A 21,048-nucleotide genomic window follows, 5' to 3' on the forward strand; every position below is an offset into this window, starting at 1 on the left:
GAGCGCGTGCCATTACCCGCTGGACCACGCGGGACGAGTCAGACGCCAACCTAGAGACGCGGATCAGTAAGAAGTAACGGAGCTGGGGGTCCCAGGGCTCTCCACACAGCTGTGGGCACACCAGCTCACACCGGACCTCTCACCAAGGAAAACCTCAGCACCACCAAAACCAGCAGGTCTTCCCTGGGGTTTTTAATGGCAAAATGAACAGGGGTATGCCAGAGCGGGAGGGGAGCCACGCCGGACACGTACAGGGAGGCAAGCATGCAGCTCTGCGATGGCAATGCCAATTCAAGCGGGGGACGCATCTCCTGTTTCCTCGGGTGGTAAAAATATGACACGCATTAGCGAGGAGAATAAAAGGAGGGAAACAAAGGAGCGGGAGCGAACACCTGTCGCTCTCCTCGGGGACGAGCCCTAATGCTTTTATTTGCCTCAGTCTGCCGGGGGAACTGCAGCTGCCAACTGTCATCAGCATCAAGTTACCCGCACAAAGCCGGCCTGCCTGGCTCTTTCAGCCAAGGGAGGCGGAGGGCTGCGACGCGCCAGGGACAGCACTGAGCATTCGGGGTGCAGCTCCCCGAGGCCGCCAGGCAGGCGAGCAGCCCCCCCGGGCTGGGAAAGGGCCGCACGGCCCCGTCTCGGCCAACCGCCAGAGAATGGCCACGGTGCTAACGTGGCAGAGCTACGCAGCCCGAAACGAGCGTGCCGTCCCGGGCAGGCACCCGAACCCCACCCAGTCGCGAGAGGGCCCAACTTCAAGCCTCCCCATCCGTTTGGATGGGGACAAGACAAAAGGACTGGACCCGTCGACAGCTGTGCACGCTCAGCCCCCCCGGTTTCCCGCTCAGGGATAAATCAGCCTCTTTCACGCCCAGGCTGCTGCTCGTGCCCGGCCACCCTCGCCCGCAGCCGTAGCTGCACGCGCAGCCAGGGCCGTCGATGGCCTCGAGCACGGTCTCCGGCTGATCCACGGAAAGCCCCACGCCCGTTTTCTAAGGCTTTGAGCACGTAGGTGGCGGGAGCTCGGCGGTTTTGGGGGTGACCGACATGCCCCAGCGCTTTGAGGCCGCAGCAGGAGCTGTCGCCCTGCAGGCAGGGGGCACGCCCCCCCCGCCAGCACCCCGGGCCCTGCCGGCCTCGGTGCTGCTGCCCAGGCCGTCACAAGCGCCGGGGAGCGAAGAGACGGTCGGCCCAGGCGGCGCAGCCCTGCCCGCACCTCACCGCACCGCGCCGGGCCGGGCCGGGCCAACAATGCCGGCAGGGGCCGGCGGCAACCACGGTGCTCGGCGGCGCGCGCCCCCCACCACCCGCCCCGCCCCGGCGCAGACAAAGCGCCCGCCTTCCATTGGCCCGTTCGGCCAACGCTCCGGCGGCTGCCCGCGCGGCGCGGCCAATAGGCTCATTGACATGCAAATCGGAAGGTATAAGTAGGGCGGCGCGGGGCGGGGCGGGGAGCGGACCGGAGCCGCCGGAGGGGAGCGGAGCGGGCCGGAGCAGCGCGGGTCCGCCGGGCCGCGCCATGGCGCCCTCCTTCCGGCCCGGCAAGGGCCGCCCGCCGCGGGGGGACGAGGACTGCCCGGAGGCCAGGGCCGACAGGAAGGTGAGCGACAGGGGCGCCGCGGCGGGCGGGGCCGGGCGCGCGGCGCGCTGACGGCGCTGTTGTCCCCGCAGACGAGGAAGCCGCTGGTGGAGAAGAAGCGCCGGGCGCGGATCAACGAGAGCCTGCAGGAGCTGCGGCTGCTGCTGGCCGACAGCGAGGTGAGGCGGCGGGGCGGGGGCCGGGGCCGGGCCGAGCCGAGCCGACGCGGGCGGCGGGGCCCGGGGCCGTGCTGACGGCCGCGGCGCCCCGGGTCAGTTTCAGGCGAAGCTGGAGAACGCGGAGGTGCTGGAGCTGACGGTGCGGCGGGTGCAGGCCGTGCTGGAGCGCCGCTCCCTCGGTGAGTGCCGGCGGGGCGGCGGCGGGGGCCCGGCCCGGGCCGCGCCTCACCCCGCTCCCCTCTCTGTCTCCCGCGGCGCAGAGGGCGGGCGGCTGCAGCGCGAGGCCAGCGAGCGCTTCGCCGCCGGCTACATCCAGTGCATGCACGAGGTGCACACCTTCGTCTCCAGCTGCCCCGGCATCGACGCCACCACGGCCGCCGAGCTGCTCAACCACCTGCTGGAGTCCATGCCCCTCAACGAGGGCGGCTTCCCGGACTTGATCGCGGACGTTTTGGCAGATCCCGCCCTCGGCCCCTGGCCCGGCAGCGAGGCACTGGCCCCAGCAGCCGAGGCCTCCCTGGGCACCCTGGGCCTGGCTCTCCCCGCCTCGGCACCCTCGCCCTCCCCCAGTGAAGAGACCTGCTCCGACTCGGACGAGGCGGAGCCGGGCCAGACCTCCACCGACGGACTGGACGCTTCCCGGACGCGCGGCCTGCCTTCGCCTACCTTACCCAAGTCCATGTGGAGACCCTGGTAACAGAGGAGCGCGGGCAGGCGTCAACGGAGACCTACCTAGCAGGGAGAGCAGCCGGGCCCCGTGCTCCCCTGCGGCCCTCCGAGCGGCGTGGGGGACCGCCGGCATGCGTGCGTGCAGCTGGCACGGCTGCGTTTCGGGACTGCATCAATGGCACTCTTACGCTGTCAGGCCCTGACAGGCTAATAGCTAAACGTGTTAACATTTCATCCGTGTGTATGTGCGTGTGTGTGTGCGGCGTTTTGTAACTTTAGGGGTTCTTTTTATGAGAGGTTGGGGAGGGGAGGGGGGGAGGAGGGAGTTGGCCTGTAGTAGCAAAGCTCTTCGGTGGATACACAGCAGATATTTTATAACCCTGCCTCTTTCTCTGGGCCCTTATAAGTGGCCCAAATATCGCTACCTTTTTCTCTTAAGAAAAAGCCCTTGTGCATTTTAAATCATGACGGTTAACTCCATGAGAAGCTCAGATAAGTGTGCATGCACAGTTTTAAGTGTTCTAGTTATAGCAAAGATCCCTGAAAGGGGTTGGTGTGGTTAGCATCTGTACGTGGTAGCAGCCTAGAGTCTCGCCTTCAGTGAAGGAAGAGAAAACTAGAAACCTGTTGGAATTAGATGGACATTGAAAAGATATTGGTGGCAGGGTGCCTTTTAGAAATGAGTGTCTTTTATGCACATGTTGCTTTTAGCACATTTGAGTTTATTGTGACTTTATGTATATTAGGGTGTCAAATGTTTTTTTATTTTTAATCTTTAATAAAAAATACTGAATTCACAACTGCTTGCATGTATTGTGGAGTGTGATGCACTTCTAACTAGTTTACAAATACAGTTCCCGATTATTAACTATTAACAAAAGTATGTGTATGTTGTGGAAACAATGCTGGTAATTAAGCACTTAATTCTTGTACTAAGCATTGTTAGCTCAAGTATTGGAATTCAAATGTTTCTTTTGTTTAATAGTAGAAGACACTTAAGTTATTGCAGTGAGCAAGGTCATACTGGTGTAGGGTTGATCTTAGGCCACAGATTTCTGGGCTAGTTTATCTGGATGCCAGTCTCAAATCTACTCTACTTGATCTTCCCTCTGAAGGTGTTGCTCATACATCTACAGTCCTAACTTCAGAAGTGCTAGGCAAATCCTGTCCTGGGGCATGACTTCACAGGGGTTTTGGGGTTTTTTGTTTGTTTGTTTTGGTTGTTTGGAGTGGGGGTTTTTTTGCTCTTGAATGCAAAGCTGAAGAGAGTGTGCAATGGATTTGGAAAGCATTCTTTAAAATTAAAAAAAATATGTTTCTAGGGGGCTGGGGGGGGACACCCTTAGCATTCTTGTACAGGAGGTTTGATGCTTCCCCTGTTCCTACTTTTGGGAGATGCCAATTATGCTGTGATAATACCTTTCAGATAGCTAACATTGTAAAGAGAAAAACAAAAAGGAATGTAAAGTTGCTTAATACCTGGAAGTTCCCAAACATAGAACAAGCAAGAAAGGAAGCAACCTAACTACCAAGGGACTAGACATGTAACTTACTTTTGTTAACAACCCTATGGAATAATAAAAATGGAAACTAAGATATTGGTAAGACCTCTCCTTTGTAATTTTCTTTAAGTTACCTGAGGTGGGTGTTCTTATTCAAAGATGGTCATCAGATCTGTTTGGTTCTTCTCATCCCCTTTTATGCTAAATTCCCTTTGAACTGGGGGGAGAAGGGCAAAAACCAGCTCAGCAGAGGGAGGTGAGAGCTTCTGTAGTGACCTTTCTGCTTTAGGGAGGGAGGTTAGCGTTTTGAAGTGTAAATGAAGGAGGAGCCTGGGACACTTGCACTAAAAGTAACACCCTACACACAAGATGACCTCTCAGACTGAACCTCAGCACTAGGCCAGATTTACATTTTATAAAGCTACTTCGCCTAGGTATCACACATAGTGTTTGATACTTCACTCTCCACTTCTGATTAATTAGCCTAAAGAATGATACCTCACTGTAATCACCAAGGGCAGTTCACACATTACAGTATGTTACTCTCTAAAACAGAGTCCCTTGCTTTTACCATCTAGAAAACACCCCTTTCTGTAAAGTGCTCTCAAGGGGGAGGTAAAGCCACAGCCTGTTTCCTTAACACAACAACAGCGCACGCACACAGCAGCATTAGGCTGCAGAGACTTGCCTGGGCTGGCTGTCTTCAGGTGTGTGACATCCCCAGCTGATCCTGGGCTGGCACAGCCCCTCTGGCCCCTCTGCTGCTGCAGGAACACCGGAGGCAGCTCGGCTTGGCTTCATTTCCATGAGATGAAAGACCCCCGGGTTAGGGCTCTTCTGGACGCTCCTGTGAAAGCAAGTGCAAATCCTGACACTTCAGTGACAGAAACACAGCCAAGAGTCAACATGAAAGTGCCAGCTTTAGTTCAGCAGTAGATTTGGCAGGGAGTAGCAGCAGAGTCATCTCTGTTAAGCAGCACTGCAGACGTGCTGTTTGACTTTTCCCGTATTGGCCCTGGAGAATCAGAGCTGAAGCTGGCCTTCCCATTTACCTGCTCCCTTTCCCATTCCTGTGTATATTGCTGCAAGTGCTGTTGCACCTCCCACACCTGGGGTAACCCTCGCAGGCTGGTGGGCCCACACAGCTCCCTGCACATCTGCCACAGCAGGGCTGGAGACCCGGGCACATCCAATCCCCGCTGCTGCGGAAGGGAACAGGCAGAGGGGTGCGAGCTTGCTTGGCCACAGCCGCCTGCTCTCCCAAAGCCGGGATGGTTAAGAATAGCCACAGCAGAGGGATAACAGGCCTCTTCCCTGTGCACTTCTCAGTCCTGTATTAGCTGAAAAGAAAAAGCCAGGTCAAAGCAGGCCTATTAGGAGTTTTTTAAAAAGTGTCAAAAGCGTTTTGGAAATGTGTTAGCAATAAGGCTTTTTTTTTTTTTAAATCCACAAATTAGGTTCACAGAAAGTTTACATCCTCTGATTAGGTGTTGCTGGATTTCTCCATTTGCATTTCTGTACCTTACTGCAAAGGTGTCAAATCTGACACTTCCCTGACAAAGGCAGGGAGAGGTGAGCATTTCAGGGGTGGGACTGGGGAAGGGGCAGTGGGGGGGAAGGAAGGTTTCCAGCAGCTCTGATGAAAAACCAGTGAAGCCTTTTCAAGTCCTTCTTTATAGAAACTGGCTTTATTCTTTTCCATTCCAAAGTAATACAAACAGACTATCTGATCTGACAGCGCACCGCCTTGTAAAAGGAGAGAGGAGCAGCACACTAACAGGAGGACTCTCGTTTGATATGCAGTTGGAGAATAATAGAAAGAAGGGCTCATTTTCCCCTCTCTTTGCATGTCAGTCGCTCACACCTGTTGCAGGGGAAAACTGCTCCTTGTTAGACCAGGTCAGCTGGGAGGACTTGCCACAGTACAGCAAACTCTCCACAGATAAAATCCCCAAGGAGCCATCCAGTCTTGACATCTCTCTGTTGGAGCCCAGTTTTAGGATTTCCCAGTTTATGGCCCCATCCCCAAGCATCAGCTCTGTGCACACGTACACACACACACACGAAGCAGGTCTCCAGCCCTCACTGCTCCTCCGCCCTGCAGGGACATGGGTGCAGACACATGGGGTTTATGAATCTGGTGTTCAGCTTTTGGAACATACTGAGACTTTTGCCCAAGCAGCTCTGCCTTCTCTCCGCTGACGAAGACAACTGGGCCAAACAGCATGTCCCCTGCTGAGTTTGGCCCACCAGCCACAGCTTGGGCCATGCTCACTTGGACCACAGAAACACACAAGCCAGTACGGATGGGACCCAGGAGAAGAACATCATCTTGCTCCACAGATGGGCGCAATGGTTTGGACAAGGTCACGCAGGAAGCGCATGGAAAACTCAAGGATCAAATCAATCCACCAATCTAGCTGGCTTAACCAAAAGCCTATTCTTCCTTTGCTTCCCAAGACGTATTTTCATTTTCTTGCATGAGATCCCTGGTTCCAAGTTGCATTTATACTCTTTTCTGGTAGAGATTTCCTGAGCTCACAGTTACTAAATGAATAGTGTCACAAAATTGTGCGCTTTAAGCCTCTCAGGCTTCTGCATGAGCTGAGCTAAAGAAAAAGAAAAGGGGAGAAAATAGTCTCTCTCCTTCCATGGGATTTTTAGCTCCCTATACAATATCAGCATTTCATTACTGTTTTCAGCAAGTGTGATTCATGGCACTTCATTTTAAGAAGGTTAAAAATAAAAAAATGAAAGCTGGTGCAGAAAACATTCAAACATGAAAATACAGCTTACAGCAAGAGACTTTAAGCTTAATTTAGTTAAAGAGGAGGATGACTGAGGGTGATTTGATTAGCTATACTGCATGTGTTATATTATACGTATGCTATATTGCTCACTTACCAGCTGAGGAAGTCATGGCTTCAAAAGGTCTTTTAATCCAGTAGAGCCTTAAATGCCAAGAACTAGATAGTGGGTCCAAGCTGTTTGAAATAAGAAGGAAAAAGATTGAAATTACACACTGGAAGAAGCCATGAATTTTCTTTCTCTTAATGTCATCAGGTCAAGTGAGACAGTATCTTTCCAGAAGCAAATACAAGTTGCTTTGGTTACAAACTACAAACTACTTAGTAAAACAACAACATAAAAGCAATTATATTAGCTGATTCCCTTCTGGCCTTAGATTTCTTAAGTATAAAATTACCTCAATTTGTGGTTTTTTAGGTTTCACATTGATCTCAGGCTAAAATTTAGGTTGAAAGCATGGTGAGTAGTTTTCCTTTGCATCTGAGGAAGTGCAGACCTAGGGCATCTTCAAGCACACATCTGCAGATAGCTTCAGGAATTGCTCCCATTCAGTCTCCCTCAGCTGACCGCTGCAAAGATTCTAGACCATTTAAGTACAAAGTGAAGCAGTCTAATTTAAAATCACCAAAGCGGCACACTTTAAAAGTATCCTTAAAATCATGTGCCCATTGAGGGGAAAGGGAAATTACTGGGCATCACCTGGAACCTGCATATCCCCTTAGCTATGTGTTTCACAATGGGTTTCAGCTTCTAGTGGCCCCCTGTGGAAGCCTCACTGGGTTTTGGAGTTTGGACTGTTCCTGACAGAGGCACGCTAGCAAAACTTTAGAATTTCATTCTCCCTAAACTGAGTTCACGAGAACCAACGTGTTCTAGGCACAGTCACCATAAAATCCCTTCCACTGTCACTGTGCAACAGCCTTTGCAATTGGTGTCCCACAGATTTGGGGGGTGGGGAACAGAAGAGACATCAACTCCATTATCAGTCCCATCAAACTTTTCCACCAACTCAGAGAGGTTGTTCACAGCACCCATATGCCTCACCAAGACCTGAATCACACAAGTTTCTAGCAAATTTGCCTCCTTTGGGCCTGGTTGGTGTGTATGACCAGCCCTCATAAAACAAGGGTGCCCTCGTTACTCACAGCTGACTGCAAACACAGGTGGTATCTACCTACACATTGCCCCCTTCCAAAACAACACACAGACTCCTTTGCCACTCAGCAGACGCTCAGCAGATGCCCGCAGAGTATGAGGAGTCCGAGACTATGTTACATGCATCTGAGCATGGTCCAGATTCTTTCTATCCTTCGCACGAGCGGATGAACCAGTCAGAAAACAAGTGTAATTGAATCCCCTCATCCAGGCAGAGGGAGTGCACAGTTTTTACCAAAATCTAGGATTCTGGAGCAAATCTCTACTGAGTAGCTGCTACTCTCACAGCAGCTGCAAGCCTCCCACTCATTAACCCCTCCACTGAACCAGCAGTTTCTTAATAAGACAACACAAGTTTCCAGAGAAGTCCATGACAGCAACCTACAAGCAAACAACAATGTGCTCCTGGGAGCTTTGGGATGCCCGTACAGAGCGCCCAGGATGTCCTCTGGTTCCCGGAAAGCTTTATGCAAAGCAACACATAGTTTGGAAAGCTCCTGAATGTGCTTGGTCTCAAAAAGAGGATTTTAAGACCCAATGGGCACAGTTACTCCCACATCATACCTTAGATGCCCCTGTTCATATGCACAGAAGCAGCTGCCCAGAGCAGCACTCTCATACGGACAACAGGGACAACGAAGCCAACCAACAGGCCTACACAGCTGCTTTTCTGCTGCGTTGTGTTATCAGCAGCACTTGGCTGCTTAAAGGTGACCACGCTGGCTGTGACAGAGCACAGCCAGTCAGGGTGACTCAGTAACAGCAGGACAGACTGCACTTTCAGTTGCTGCAGGAAGCAGGAAAAGTGATTCACATCCTTTCAGCCAACGCTGAACCAGAGCATTGCTCCAAGGCTAGAAAACTCCAGTGACAAAGGGAGTCTTCAAAATACAATGCAAAACCCCAAGATCCTGATGCTCCGTGCTTACTTAGGAGTCTGTTTTCACCCCTGTTCCTTCCAAGAAGCACCACTCTTCTATTTGTGAAATTATAATCTACTCCCTGAACCCCTTTTAAAATAAAAAAAAAAAAACCACCAAAACCACGAACCAGATTCTTACCTCTCAGCTTTTTGCTAGAATGCCTATTGGCTGCATTTCCAGGGAGGACAAGTAGTAACATCTATCTGCTTGCTTTAACACCTTGGAATCTATTTATTTATTTCTTAAGTTTAAAAGATGCAACAAAAATATTATTATACTGATGTGCCAGTTGTTATAACGACAACCAGTAACATTTTGCTCTTGTATAGTTCTAGCAAGGCTTCACAATGAAGGGAGAAGTATTATCTCAGGGTATTTTGAGGGGGAAAGAGGAGATACAAAGAAAATTTGCCAACAACTTGCCCGTGTCTTTTGTGGGTTCAGACAGTTACACAGCAGTTTACAGCTGGCCTAATGAATCATTTAACAGCACAGATAGAAGGGGAGAAATGCTCGTAGGAGCTGATGAAAAAGCTTTCTTATTTGCTAGAGGAAAAAAGGAAGGGGACTACAGTGAAGAACTCTTACTTAGACTAAGAGGGAGAATGAACTAGTCCGTAAGGCCAGAGCATTTCCCCGTATCTCAAAACCATGAAGTCTGCCCTGACATCAAGGCTTTTGCTGCCAGTCACAGGCGTGACTGCTGTTGAATGTAGCAAATGGTTTCTTGTGCTTTAATTTGTATTATACATGAAATTCAAGTAAGTACACTCAAAGCAAGCAAAGTCTTCTCTGTTTCCTAGGACGGAGTCTGCTGCCGGACACTCCTCCCTCTATTCTCTATTCATGTGGTTTGGATTTAACTCCAGAATTACATTAATGAAGAACTGTTCACACATCTCTCAAGGTAGAGGTTTTTATTGCCTAACTGGCAAATTCGGCTGAAAAAACCCAACGTCCTCAAAACTTACGTTCTGAAGTCTCCTATGACTAAAATATTATGAGATTCAGGTATTGGGTGAAACACTAAGATTTTGCATAAATAGCAAGTGTTGATGTATCTAGGGTGAATGACAGATGCATATGCTCCATCTTCTTGTTTTATTTGGTCACCCGAACAGGTTTTGTAAGACCCATCCAGCCCTGAACACTTCAGAGACGCGTTCTCCTTGGCCAGCCTAGCAATGACTGCTCTGACTCAGCCACACACACACGTGTAAAGATCGACAGACGTAAATAACACAGGCCAGATGGGAAATGAAATATGCAAACAAATATAATCAGTGTCATGTAAAATAAGTAGATCAGGAAAGAAAATTACATGCATTCGAGCATTGTTTGGTTTGGTTGGGGGTTTTTTATTTTTCCCCTTTTGCTCCCAAAGAGCATGCTTCCAAGCACACCGCCTGCCTGCTTTGGGAAAATGGATCCCAGCAGTGCTGGCAATACCAAGGGAATCCTCAGGTATTATCTCCCTCCTTGAATACATCAGATGCCACGCCAAGTACTTTTAAATCTTGCATACACAAACGGGTGGACTCTTCAGGCTGGCAATCTTTCTGTTAGTTACTTTTACCATACAGCATATGCAGACAGTCACTAACTACACAGTCATTCAACACGTTGAATCACCTGTAACAAACAGGTCCTTGCCACAAGAAAACAGATGGTTGGCCAAGCAAGAAGTAACGGATTCAACCATAGATCCCGATCCCAGTTAGTTTCACCACTTCTGGGAAAACCTATCGGTCTGTGGGGAAGTCTCCTGCTAAGTGTGTTGCCTTCACTTTTCCTTCATTCCTGTTGATGAGAAACCAAAACAAAAAAACCCGTTGCTCACAATACATTCCCCTTAGAAGTGTAGCAGAATCCTACAATGTAATGGGGAGGATTCGGCTCTCTGGCTGAAATGAGAAGATTTTGACATCTGGTCCTTTGCGTTGCTGAAAGACATCAGCGTTCAGCCTTGCTCCTTTTCCTGTTAGAATCCCACTAATGGACAGAGAAATTGTGACTGCTGGAAAATAGCGGGGGAGCCTACCTGGTACCACTGGTTTGTTTTCCATAGTGCTTGTAACCATGGCATCTGAGCAGCAAGAAATAAAACACACACACCTTCAAAAGCGGAAGGGCTTCCACTTCCCCTGTCCTTCCCCTGGAACAAAAGAGTACCGTTTTTTGAATGTTTTGTACTTACTGGTTTTGTTTTTAGAGAACATTTAATATTAAGAAAGTGTTTAGACAAAGTTATTTTATACATTGCTCTGAATAAAGCCATAGATGGATTCAAGTGGCCTAATTACTTATTTGGGGTTCGATCTTCAAAGACACCAAAATCTGAAGTGTCTGGACACATAATTTTGATTTGACTCAGTTTCTAAATGTTACCTTAGAGTTCAGATCTGTACTGAGACTCTGACAATTCAGGAACATAGCTTAGCAGAGAACCCAGGTGAACACAGCCCTTCATGGGGCTGGGTTCCAAAAGCTCTAAACATCACTTCTCTCTCCTCCTCAGATTCCCCCCCCCCCCCCCCCCCCACTTCTTTTTGTCTAGACACAGGGCAATTCCAACCTTCCCTGTTTTGACAACTTTCTCATTTGTTCTGGTCACAGCTCATGGAGGCACACAGATTTAACCCTGTGCCTTCCTTTTGTGTCTGTATTTTAACAACTCCGTGCCTCCATTCAATTAAACTGTTCCTAAAATGTCCAAATATTCACGTGACTCAGGAGACATTCATCTTCATCTCTTTCTCAAATTCTCTCTCTGACAAGGGACCACTACATCTCGCCCAGAGAAAGATAAAACTGTGTTTTGCTGTTGACAAAACTATTTAAAAAGGTAGCGTTAAGCGATTTCAAAGAAGAGATGGTGCCCTTTGGAACCATGTTATCATCCTCTTCCTCCAATTCTTTCATGAAAGTCACAAACCAGAGTGCAACCACCCAAATGTTTCCAGAGCAGCAAACTGTCACCTTCTATATATATCCCAGGTGTCACAGTTCAACTCTAGTCTTATCTAACAGGCTTAGAGGTATGGCAACACACAATGCTTGGAAGGCTGTGGATACATTTAATTATGGCAATTTACCCACAGTAAGTTTTGGCCGTCAGCTTCAAGTCACTACTATGTGCGTTGATACTGTCTGTGAAGTTTGGGGAAGGCTGTTAGCGTCCATACTCCTGGGAACACTCCTGCAGAACAAACAATACAGATTTCTCTCTCACACCCTCTCTCAACTGAAAAACAAATTTTATATTTGAAAGTTTTAAAAGTCATCTTTGGAAATGCTTGAATAAGCAAGTTAGACTGTATAAATCCACCAGGTGATAAATACCATCTCCATTTATAGACACTTCTTAAAACACATTCGAATGCAGTGCTGCGCTTCCTGGACCTAATTTACTGCCGGCTCCTTCAGACACATGGAGGATTTACATCACGGTGGCCAAGACATCACGACCTTCCTCTGCATGACTTCAGTTTGTCCCCTCGGAAAGCACTATGGGCAGCGCCACTGTTCAACAACTTCCTGAGCATTTGGACCCTTTGATCCTGTCAAATACATTCAAAAAGACTCTACCTGTAAAGCCACTGTTGTCAGCGTAATGAGTAAGAGTCAGCACCATAAACTTCACAGGCCTATGAACACTAAATTAGGTGACAAGGGCAGTCATATATCACTTCAAACTAATTCTGTCAGTAAGTGAAATCTGTAAAACCATTTACAGTATGCAGTCTGGTTCAATCATTCTGCTGTGACATTGATTCAAGACTATAAAGGGTTTACTCAGATTAGGATATAGTTAACAGATTAGCAAAATAAAGGTATCTAACAGACTAGCAAACTTTTAAAAAAGAAAAAAAAAAAATCAACAACAACAAAAAACCCACCCAAACAGATTTTCCTCAAAAATCCAAACCAGAAATCTCTGAAAATTCTATTCTTTAAATTTAAGACTTAAGCACCACCTCATACTGGTAGAGTACATACAGGGAAGGGATCTTAGGTGGACTGGTAGGACTTACAAAACAATGTTGTGCGTTAAGTGCTTTCATAATCAGGTCTTTACAGTTGATCTCATTTAAATTCACTGCTCATGTAACACAAGGTAATTATTATTAAAAGAATCTTAAATACACTGCCTGACTATATCCAAAGCTTTAGGAGCTTCCATTTGAAGCAGTTTGGTAACCATCTTTTTGTATATGCATAAAAAAGGCAATGGAAGAAGGATTTCCTAGTTCTTTACATTATGTGGGACTCCTTCATTGTTGCCATGTGATTTCAGCAGTTACAAATTTCAACACCATTCTGAAATACATATATTTGTATCTGGATTTGTCTCAAAGGCAGGGAGGCAAAAGAGAACTTCAAGGCAACCAACAGTGAACAAAAGTCTTCCAGCCTTCAGCAGCGGGCAGGGAGGTGGAGTTTAGGAAGAGGTATGCATCTTCCTAGAAATCAGATCTGAACAGAAGGCACTCCTCCCCATCCTCCCCTCCCAGCCCTGCACAGAGCAGCTGTGACAGTCTTCACTATTCACAGGCAGGCAGCAGCTCTTCAGAACACAAAAAAGGAGGGGCTTGTAAAGACAACTGCATATAGACACTGGAAATTACTCCAGATCGCCACATTCTTCACGTTGTCACCTCCTTATGCATTGTGCCACAGCATATGCTTTCTTAAATGCACAAACTGCAATACTTAAGATGCTGCTTTTGGCCCCAGGCTGGTAACTGAGTCTCTGTACCAAGGCCCGAAGGCACAGGCAGAGCAGCCCCGGAGCTTGCAGAGCTCAGTTGGAGGGCTGGGGTTGTTACCGAGCCTTCCACACCACTCCGGAGGTCATCCTGCACCCAGAGTGGTTTCAGGTCAGTCTTGGGTTTTCCATGCCCTGGATACAGACAATTTTTCAACTCCACTATTTCCTGGAGAGAGATTTTTATTTTTTTCCAGTAAATTAAAGCCTCATTTAGCCCAAACAGGAAGAGAAACAATTCTAGCAGATAGCTGTTACATTGCACAATAAAAGAATACAACAAAGTTCACTTAAATACCATCTGATACTAAAATATACTGCTTGGTATAGTAAATTACACGTGTTCTGTTGCTGCAAGAGAAAAATAACAAGCTTTAATTTTATTTCTTAGAATTCTGTATTGCTGCAGAAACAAACCACACATTTTAGGACTCTAAAAGCAACAGTACCTCTGCATTGTAGCTATTGCCACTCCTCACTGTTTAGCACAAAGAAGTTGGTCTGCAATCTAGTTAATCATTTTCATCATAAACCTCTGTTTTTACCAGATTTAGAAATGCAAATGAACCATGAAAAAACATTTTCCAAAATATGGGATGACAGATTTGTCAGTATTCAAAATTCAAACTGGAAGTTAAGGGAGGTTGGAGAAGTTATTAACACAAGCACAAGAAAAGCACCGAGCCCAATTTACATATCGGCTTCAGTCTTTGTATGCTCCAGTAATTTTGTATATGCTCCCAACAAAACTGCAAACACTTAAAAGCTAGAGAGATGCAGTCAGCAGGAGCACAAGTCACAGCATACAGAGCAGACAGATGGTTCAGATTAAATCACTGGTATAAATGCCCGTGTACAACCCACACCAGGGATGTGGCTCTTACCTGGGAAGTTGAAAGAACTGAGTCTGTCTCTCCAGGGCTCCGCAGAACTGAGCCACTCCAGTCCCAGCGCTCGCCTAAATCCGAGCAGAGGTAAGCACAGGCCACCCAACCCTTCTTCTGCTTCCTGCAGCTAAGAAAATGACAGATTAAAGCCAACTAGAGAAATGCATTTGCTAAATCTATCCAACACTTTTATGATGGGATTCCTGGGTTTTCTGGTTTCTAGGTTTGGTTTTCTTTTGTTTCCACTATGCAAAAAGGCCACAGGAGATTTCAAAGGGAGTCAGCTGGTGACAGCAGAAGGGAAAGCAGTAGACCTTACCTTAGACAAGCGATGGCCAAACACATTAAAAAAAAAAGTACAGCCAATACTTTCTTGGACAGAAGTAGCATTTTTGAAGTTGACAGTGCAACAGCAACACAAGCAGTTTACTTTTAAACCATTATAACCATTTAAAGAGGGTAAAAATTCACTATATTCTGTCTTACAGAGACAGAAGTACACCTTGACAAATCCTGGAACACCAGGAAATTTTAATCCATCCTTAGATTTGTCTCCTTTTATCTAGTTAAAACGAATGAAGTACAAAGCAGTATGGCCCTCGAGGGCTGGTGGTGAAACAGCTCCGCCACCAAGCCATCTACCCCAGCTGTGGCAGGTGGGTGAGAACTGCCTCACTACTAATTTCCCCATTCTGTATTACACAGAAATCATTGTACCCACCACTGGAAATGCATCACAGTCATGCCACAGCACCTGCTCATCTTGGTTACTCCAGTGCTGACAACTGTTATGACATTTTGGTGGTGGGTTTTTGTGTGTTTTGAGGTGGGTTTTTGTTTTGTTTTTTAACCAGTGTAAACACATGTCCTGTGAGTAACACCAGAAGCAAAGAGCCTGCCACCTAAACTGTTCTTTCATAGTACACCTCAGGACATTGCACCTCTTTCACAATTTGTTCTTCAGCTAAAAAGCATCTTATTAGTGAAGGGCAAGTGTTTTCTTACTTTCATATTGTCCACTAAGGTTAAACAGTATTCACGTGCTGCCACAGCAGCTTCTTTTTGTCTGCAACTACTAGATATAATGCAGAGCCAGAAATACTGTAGAATGAAACTCCATCACACACACTGTTATTGCACATGGCAGCCTGATGTAAATCAGACTTTTTCAGCAGATGCCAAGAGAAATACCCATGATTAAGAGTTCAGTTATCTCAATTTCTACCCAGTCTTATACTTCTTTTCCACTTAGGAAGCCTGGCAGAAGTCAGGTTTTGTATTCATGTTTTAAGTTGCACCAGTGAACCACACTGCCAAAGTTATTATACACCGTGTGTACCACCCCTAAAAACACTGCCCTCTTCCAGAGCCCCCATGAAAAAGGAGCTGATGAGCCGTTCATTACATTGTTCAAGAGACTGAATCTATTTCTCAAGCTCCTAACCACTTGTCAGGAAGTAAACACTGGAATTTCTGGAAATTACACCTACAAACATTATTCTCCTTTTAAGTCATCCGTTTATCACTTTGCCAGAAGCATGCAACTCATTTCACCATGTTCTTTGAGTCAGAGGCTTATCAATGCATTAGGTTCTTTCCATCCTTGTTAGAGAGACAGAAGAACAATCACGGATCTTAATTGTCAGTAAGGAGAACTTTTTCTTTTTCCACCCTCCAAATTCACAACAGCTGTTAAGTGGACTAAAATCTGATGCTTTTCCGTAGTCCGTCTCCCTTTTCCAAGCAGAAAATTTGTATTTGCATTCACTATCATTGGGCAACAGCTCTTCATTATTAATTTTCTCATCATCTTATTTGAAATTCAGGCCACAGATCTTCCCCTTTACATCAAATAATGTCACAGTAAACTCAATAGCCCCAAAATACAAGAAACTGAATAGAGGAAAAACAGGGGTGGCAAAACTGCCAAATGCAATCACAGGACACCAGTGACGCCTAGGGGCTACTGAGGTGGGAGAAACTCTGACAAAAGTCTGTTCCCAACAGTTCTGCAGTGTAAAGCAAGCCATTATCTTTGAGTGCTGACAGAAGGCACATCACCAAGGAGGAGTACGAGAATACCTGAAGCCACATTTAACTCAAACTCTTATTACATTCACAACTGCAAAAAATTACCAGAAGCAGAAATAACTGTGAAACACTACCTGGTAATTTATTGCATCAGCAGCACTTCAGTTCTCCCAACATTATGTAACAATTATCAAAACTTACATCCAAATGCTAGCACAATACCTTCTCTACTGAGTTGCACATATACCCTGTGTATGTGCATGACACTCACATTTGTAGTTCTGTGAACTGCTTCATCAGTGCATCTCTCCTGGGCATGTTTAGCTAAGCAAGGAACCAAGGTGCTATTAGGACAGAAGTGTTTTCAGACTACACAGAACTGCTCATGTATTCAGGGTCAATTCAGAAGACTTCAAAGGGACTTGGATGATGTGTTGAACAAAAGCATGCTTTAAAATGCATGTCTCAGCAACAAGTGCACAACACTACAATTCTACCCTTGGTGTGAAAGCAATTCACCTGTGTGGTGAACTGTTTTGTGGTACAGAAACACCTTGATTTTGCAGCTCACAGAAATATCTGGGTCCCTCATGACCAAACCAGGGTTTGCACTAGCTTCTTCTGTTCTAAAAAACCCACAAACTTCTCAAACCACAGTCATGGAAAAAAAAGGCCTAATGCTCATAACCAGAGTACCTCCTAAACTGGAGGGGCGGTCCAAAGCAGCACCCCACACCTGCTAAACTACATCACTGCTCGACCTGAGAACAGAGAAATCTTCAAGCCTTCCTCCCCTCAGAGTATAAAACAAGAACATCAAACAGGGAAGTACACTAGCTTGATGAGTTACAACAATCTTCAGAAGACACAACACTTCACACCACAACAGAAGACTAATAATCACTATACAAAGCAAATTCAAGGGGCACGACTGGAATTCTCTACCTCTAAGCTACCAGTATAAAACCACAGAGGGCTGCAGGAGAAAAGGCATCCATAGCTGACATTAAGCAAAGCAAAAAAGACAATGTGTCTTCTGGTGGTTTTGAACACCACACACAGAGAACCCAGCTGCATATGCTCTGCCAGGTAGTAAACTTGTACATGTTTTCAGAATCATTAGTCAATATAAAGATTCAAGCTTCTATTTGACCACTAAACTTAGAGGTCAGACAAGCTGGCAATAATTTTACTTCAGGACAGTAAGCCACAACTAACTTCATAGCTTGCAAGTTCTTCAGTTTGAAATACCAGTTCACACACTATCAGTAATGCATATATTTTTGCTTCTTACATGGAGTAGAAGGCTCAAGGAACAAAAAGGCAACTAAAAATATATCTGTTTTATTTACCAGTTTTCTAAAAAGCAAAGTCATAAAAATTAGTCACAAGTGGCAAAACCAAAATATATTGCACAGTGTACAGAAAACATTGTTGACATGTTGACAAAGTGTCATCACAAATAAATCATCTTACAACAGTTCGGAAAAATTACAGCTTCAGAATCTTATCTATAAATGGAGGCATGTAGATTTAAAGTTACAGGAAAATATTTTAATACCACCCTGTAAATGCAAACACTTTAAGGATGCAAGATTAAGTCCATAAGTAAGCACATCCACAAAATGCTCTAAATATACTTTTCTCTTCCTTTCACTAAGTTATGGTTCCAAGATGGTCATTGGGAAAAAAAAAGAGAACAAATAAAAAAAACAGAAAAAAAGCATGCTAAAGCAAAGACATTCAAAGTGGTTGAGAAGTCCCTGAAAATAATTTGTATAATTATGATGCACTCCTTTTATATAAAGCTTTATTTTTCCCAAACCCTGGTCCAATTAAAACTATTTCTGTTTACATGTAAAAATGGAATATATTTAATATGTTGGTATAGCTGCACTGTTCCATTTATGATTAAAACATTTAATACATTGGACTTGAACACCAACATTTTAAAATTTCTCATTCAGTTTATATTTACATATATTTAAGTTTGACTTTGCTAAACTATTAAAAACAGGAATCAGATCTTGCTGGGTAGTGTTTCACACTACATTAAGATACTTATTTTTTATATTGTGATTCTACTTGTTTCACAAGTTCACACACTCTGCGATCTGCAGAACCTGTCTCCAATGCAGATTTCCTCATGACACTGTCCAATTCATAACAAATTACTTCACACAAATTATTTCTTCCACTAAGCAAATACCAGTCACTTCTGCATGTTTTTGGTGGTGTCAGATCTAACTTCACATCCTCTTTGTGTGCAAAGAGAAATATTTTTATAGAAAGAAAATAACCTTAAGTTTCAGTGAATAGAAGTGTTACCCTAATCAAAAAGGAAATGCCTTCCATGAAAAATATTTTAAGACAAACATATCAAAGTTAATTGAATTTCTCCATATGTTTTTCACCCCAAGACCTACAACTGACATCTAGCAATAGTGCAACTAAATGTCCTTTAACTAACCAATATATTAAAGTTGCTTTCTTGTGTTCTCTTCCCACATCCAACACATATAAACAGCACAAGAAATAAAGTACACATATTCAAGTCAATACAATCTCAGAGGCATTAAAATTAAATCCTTGACAGCAAAGGATTCCAGCCACGCTAAGTTTTAGATTATGCAATTCAAATATATTCAAAGTCAATGCTATTCTCAAAATCACTTTTTTTGTATGAACTATCTTCAAATGACAAGATACGTCTAATCCTCTCTTGCCACGTGCAAGTTTGATGTCTGTTTAGCCGCACAGGAAAAACTGATGGCCAACCTCCTGACAGAACAAATCAGAAATAAAGGTTATAGTTCTACCAAGCTTTGTCTAACAGTCACTGGAGCATACACAATCATCCTCTGTGGTCTTAGTTTTTAAAATCTTTAAGCATAAAGATTTCTTGTGTATAAATTCTCAGAAATGATGCTTCAAGGTAATAAACAGTTCATAGTATTGCAGCGTCCATTTAAGTAAAAGGCTACAGAGTTGTCAGTACTCGTCGATACTTTCTTACACATTCACATTAAGTATTTTAACCCAAGACCACCTTACAAAATTAGTTCAACATTTCTCTTAGACAAAAAAAGGTTCCTACATTCAAAAGTATAGGAAACAAAGAGGATGGATCAACTGGTATGAGAAGGGCAAGTGTGAATTGATTTGCTTGAAGGTTATTTCTTCTACTATGCTGGACCACTTCAAATATTAAGAACAATGCTAAAGAGCCACTAAGCAAAATTGCTAGAACAATTTATAATGCTGACTCATTACCAAAAGGAGATTTCAAGAACCATATGTATGTAAGGGGATTTTCAGTACTCATTAACCCACTCTACAAAAAACAGTAGGCATCAATGAAAGTTTCTATAGTTTATAAAGAAATACTTGAGGCATATAAGTGCAAAATATGAGTCTTTCTTTTTTAAAGAAAAGCTATACCATCTTCAACAATGTCCTTACTGGGAAGAGATTGCCACCATTTAAAAAGAGATTCATTCACAAATGACTCTTCTAGAGCAAGAAAAACACATTTGTTTTTATGAACTGGATTCATCTTGCCGGATACAAGATTAAAACCTTTATGGATCACTGTAGTTTTGAAGCAGCTTTGAAAACAACAGGCTCAAAGGCTATGTTTGTTCTTCGCTGACTTGACTCAGGGAAACTAAGTTGTTTTCCCCACTGTCTTCAATCATTTCATTAAGGTCCATTTCATGGATTTCTTCATCATACGATGTATAAAAATTGCTCTGTATACTGTCCTCACAAAAAATACATTCCTAAAAAAGAAAATTATAGAAACACTCGTAAGTCAAAGAAGAAGACAAAGCTTTTCTAAACAACAGTCTATTTGCATGCAATCCCCGATTCCAAGGAAACCTTTACATCTGTGCTGCGACTACCAGCTATATTCCACTCCCCAACTTTCCCTGCCCCCAATCATTTTATAACATGTAGTAAATCAATACAAGTACTTCAGAACTCTACTGGAAGCAGTTATGTCATAGATAATTTATAATTCTGCCATTTTACATGCACTTCCAATCACCTTTTCCTCCATTTGATTGCTAACCCTGCAGCAGTATGTTCACATCAGCTGCAGTGCTTAAAAGACTGAAGCAACTGCGTGCTTACGCAAGTTGGATGCTATAGTGTTAATGTTGCAGTAACATTAACATCAGGATTAGGATTCCACTGCAATTCTGTTACACTGACTTTTGAAATGCTCATGTGCAAAGAGAGCCTCTGCATTTGATAACTTATATGCAAAAAAGCTACACATGATGGAAAGCTTAGGGAAAAGAGAATGCAATCAGGTATTCGCATGTGAATAAGTAAAATACACAACAAAACTGCAAGGATGCTTGGGTTTGTGGTTTTTTTTTTTCTTTTTTGCTTTTCAAGCCATTAATCCACTTATAGAATCAAGGCAAGAGATGATCCTGCATGAGAAGTTTCATAGAAAAAAGGAACAGTGTACACCCATTAATTTGGTACTTTCTAGAAGCAATGGGCATAAATTACTACGCAGAAAATAGCAA

General features: G+C 44.8%; 2 protein-coding genes across 2 annotated transcripts in view; one reads left to right on the plus strand and one right to left on the minus strand.

Moving 5' to 3' along the window:
- Positions 1-1,410: 1,410 nt before the first annotated feature.
- Positions 1,411-4,020, plus strand: LOC132317711 (transcription cofactor HES-6-like). Its single transcript, XM_059822781.1, is given in 4 exon segments — positions 1,411-1,515; positions 1,517-1,603; positions 1,675-1,761; positions 1,859-4,020. Coding segments are annotated over 4 exon segments (879 nt in total). The 3' UTR covers positions 2,459-4,020.
- A 13,842-nt stretch (positions 4,021-17,862) lies between these two features.
- The window catches only part of PER2 (period circadian regulator 2), a 34,599-nt gene continuing 31,413 nt past the window's right edge, over positions 17,863-21,048 (minus strand). Inside the window, exon 22 of the mRNA XM_059822509.1 lies at positions 17,863-20,286. Coding sequence (XP_059678492.1) covers positions 20,137-20,286 — 150 coding nt within the window. The 3' untranslated portion in view covers positions 17,863-20,136. The remainder of the gene's footprint in view (positions 20,287-21,048) is intronic.

The sequence above is a fragment of the Gavia stellata genome, chromosome 11 (genome assembly GCF_030936135.1).
Source record: "Gavia stellata isolate bGavSte3 chromosome 11, bGavSte3.hap2, whole genome shotgun sequence".
NCBI lineage: Eukaryota > Metazoa > Chordata > Aves > Gaviiformes > Gaviidae > Gavia > Gavia stellata.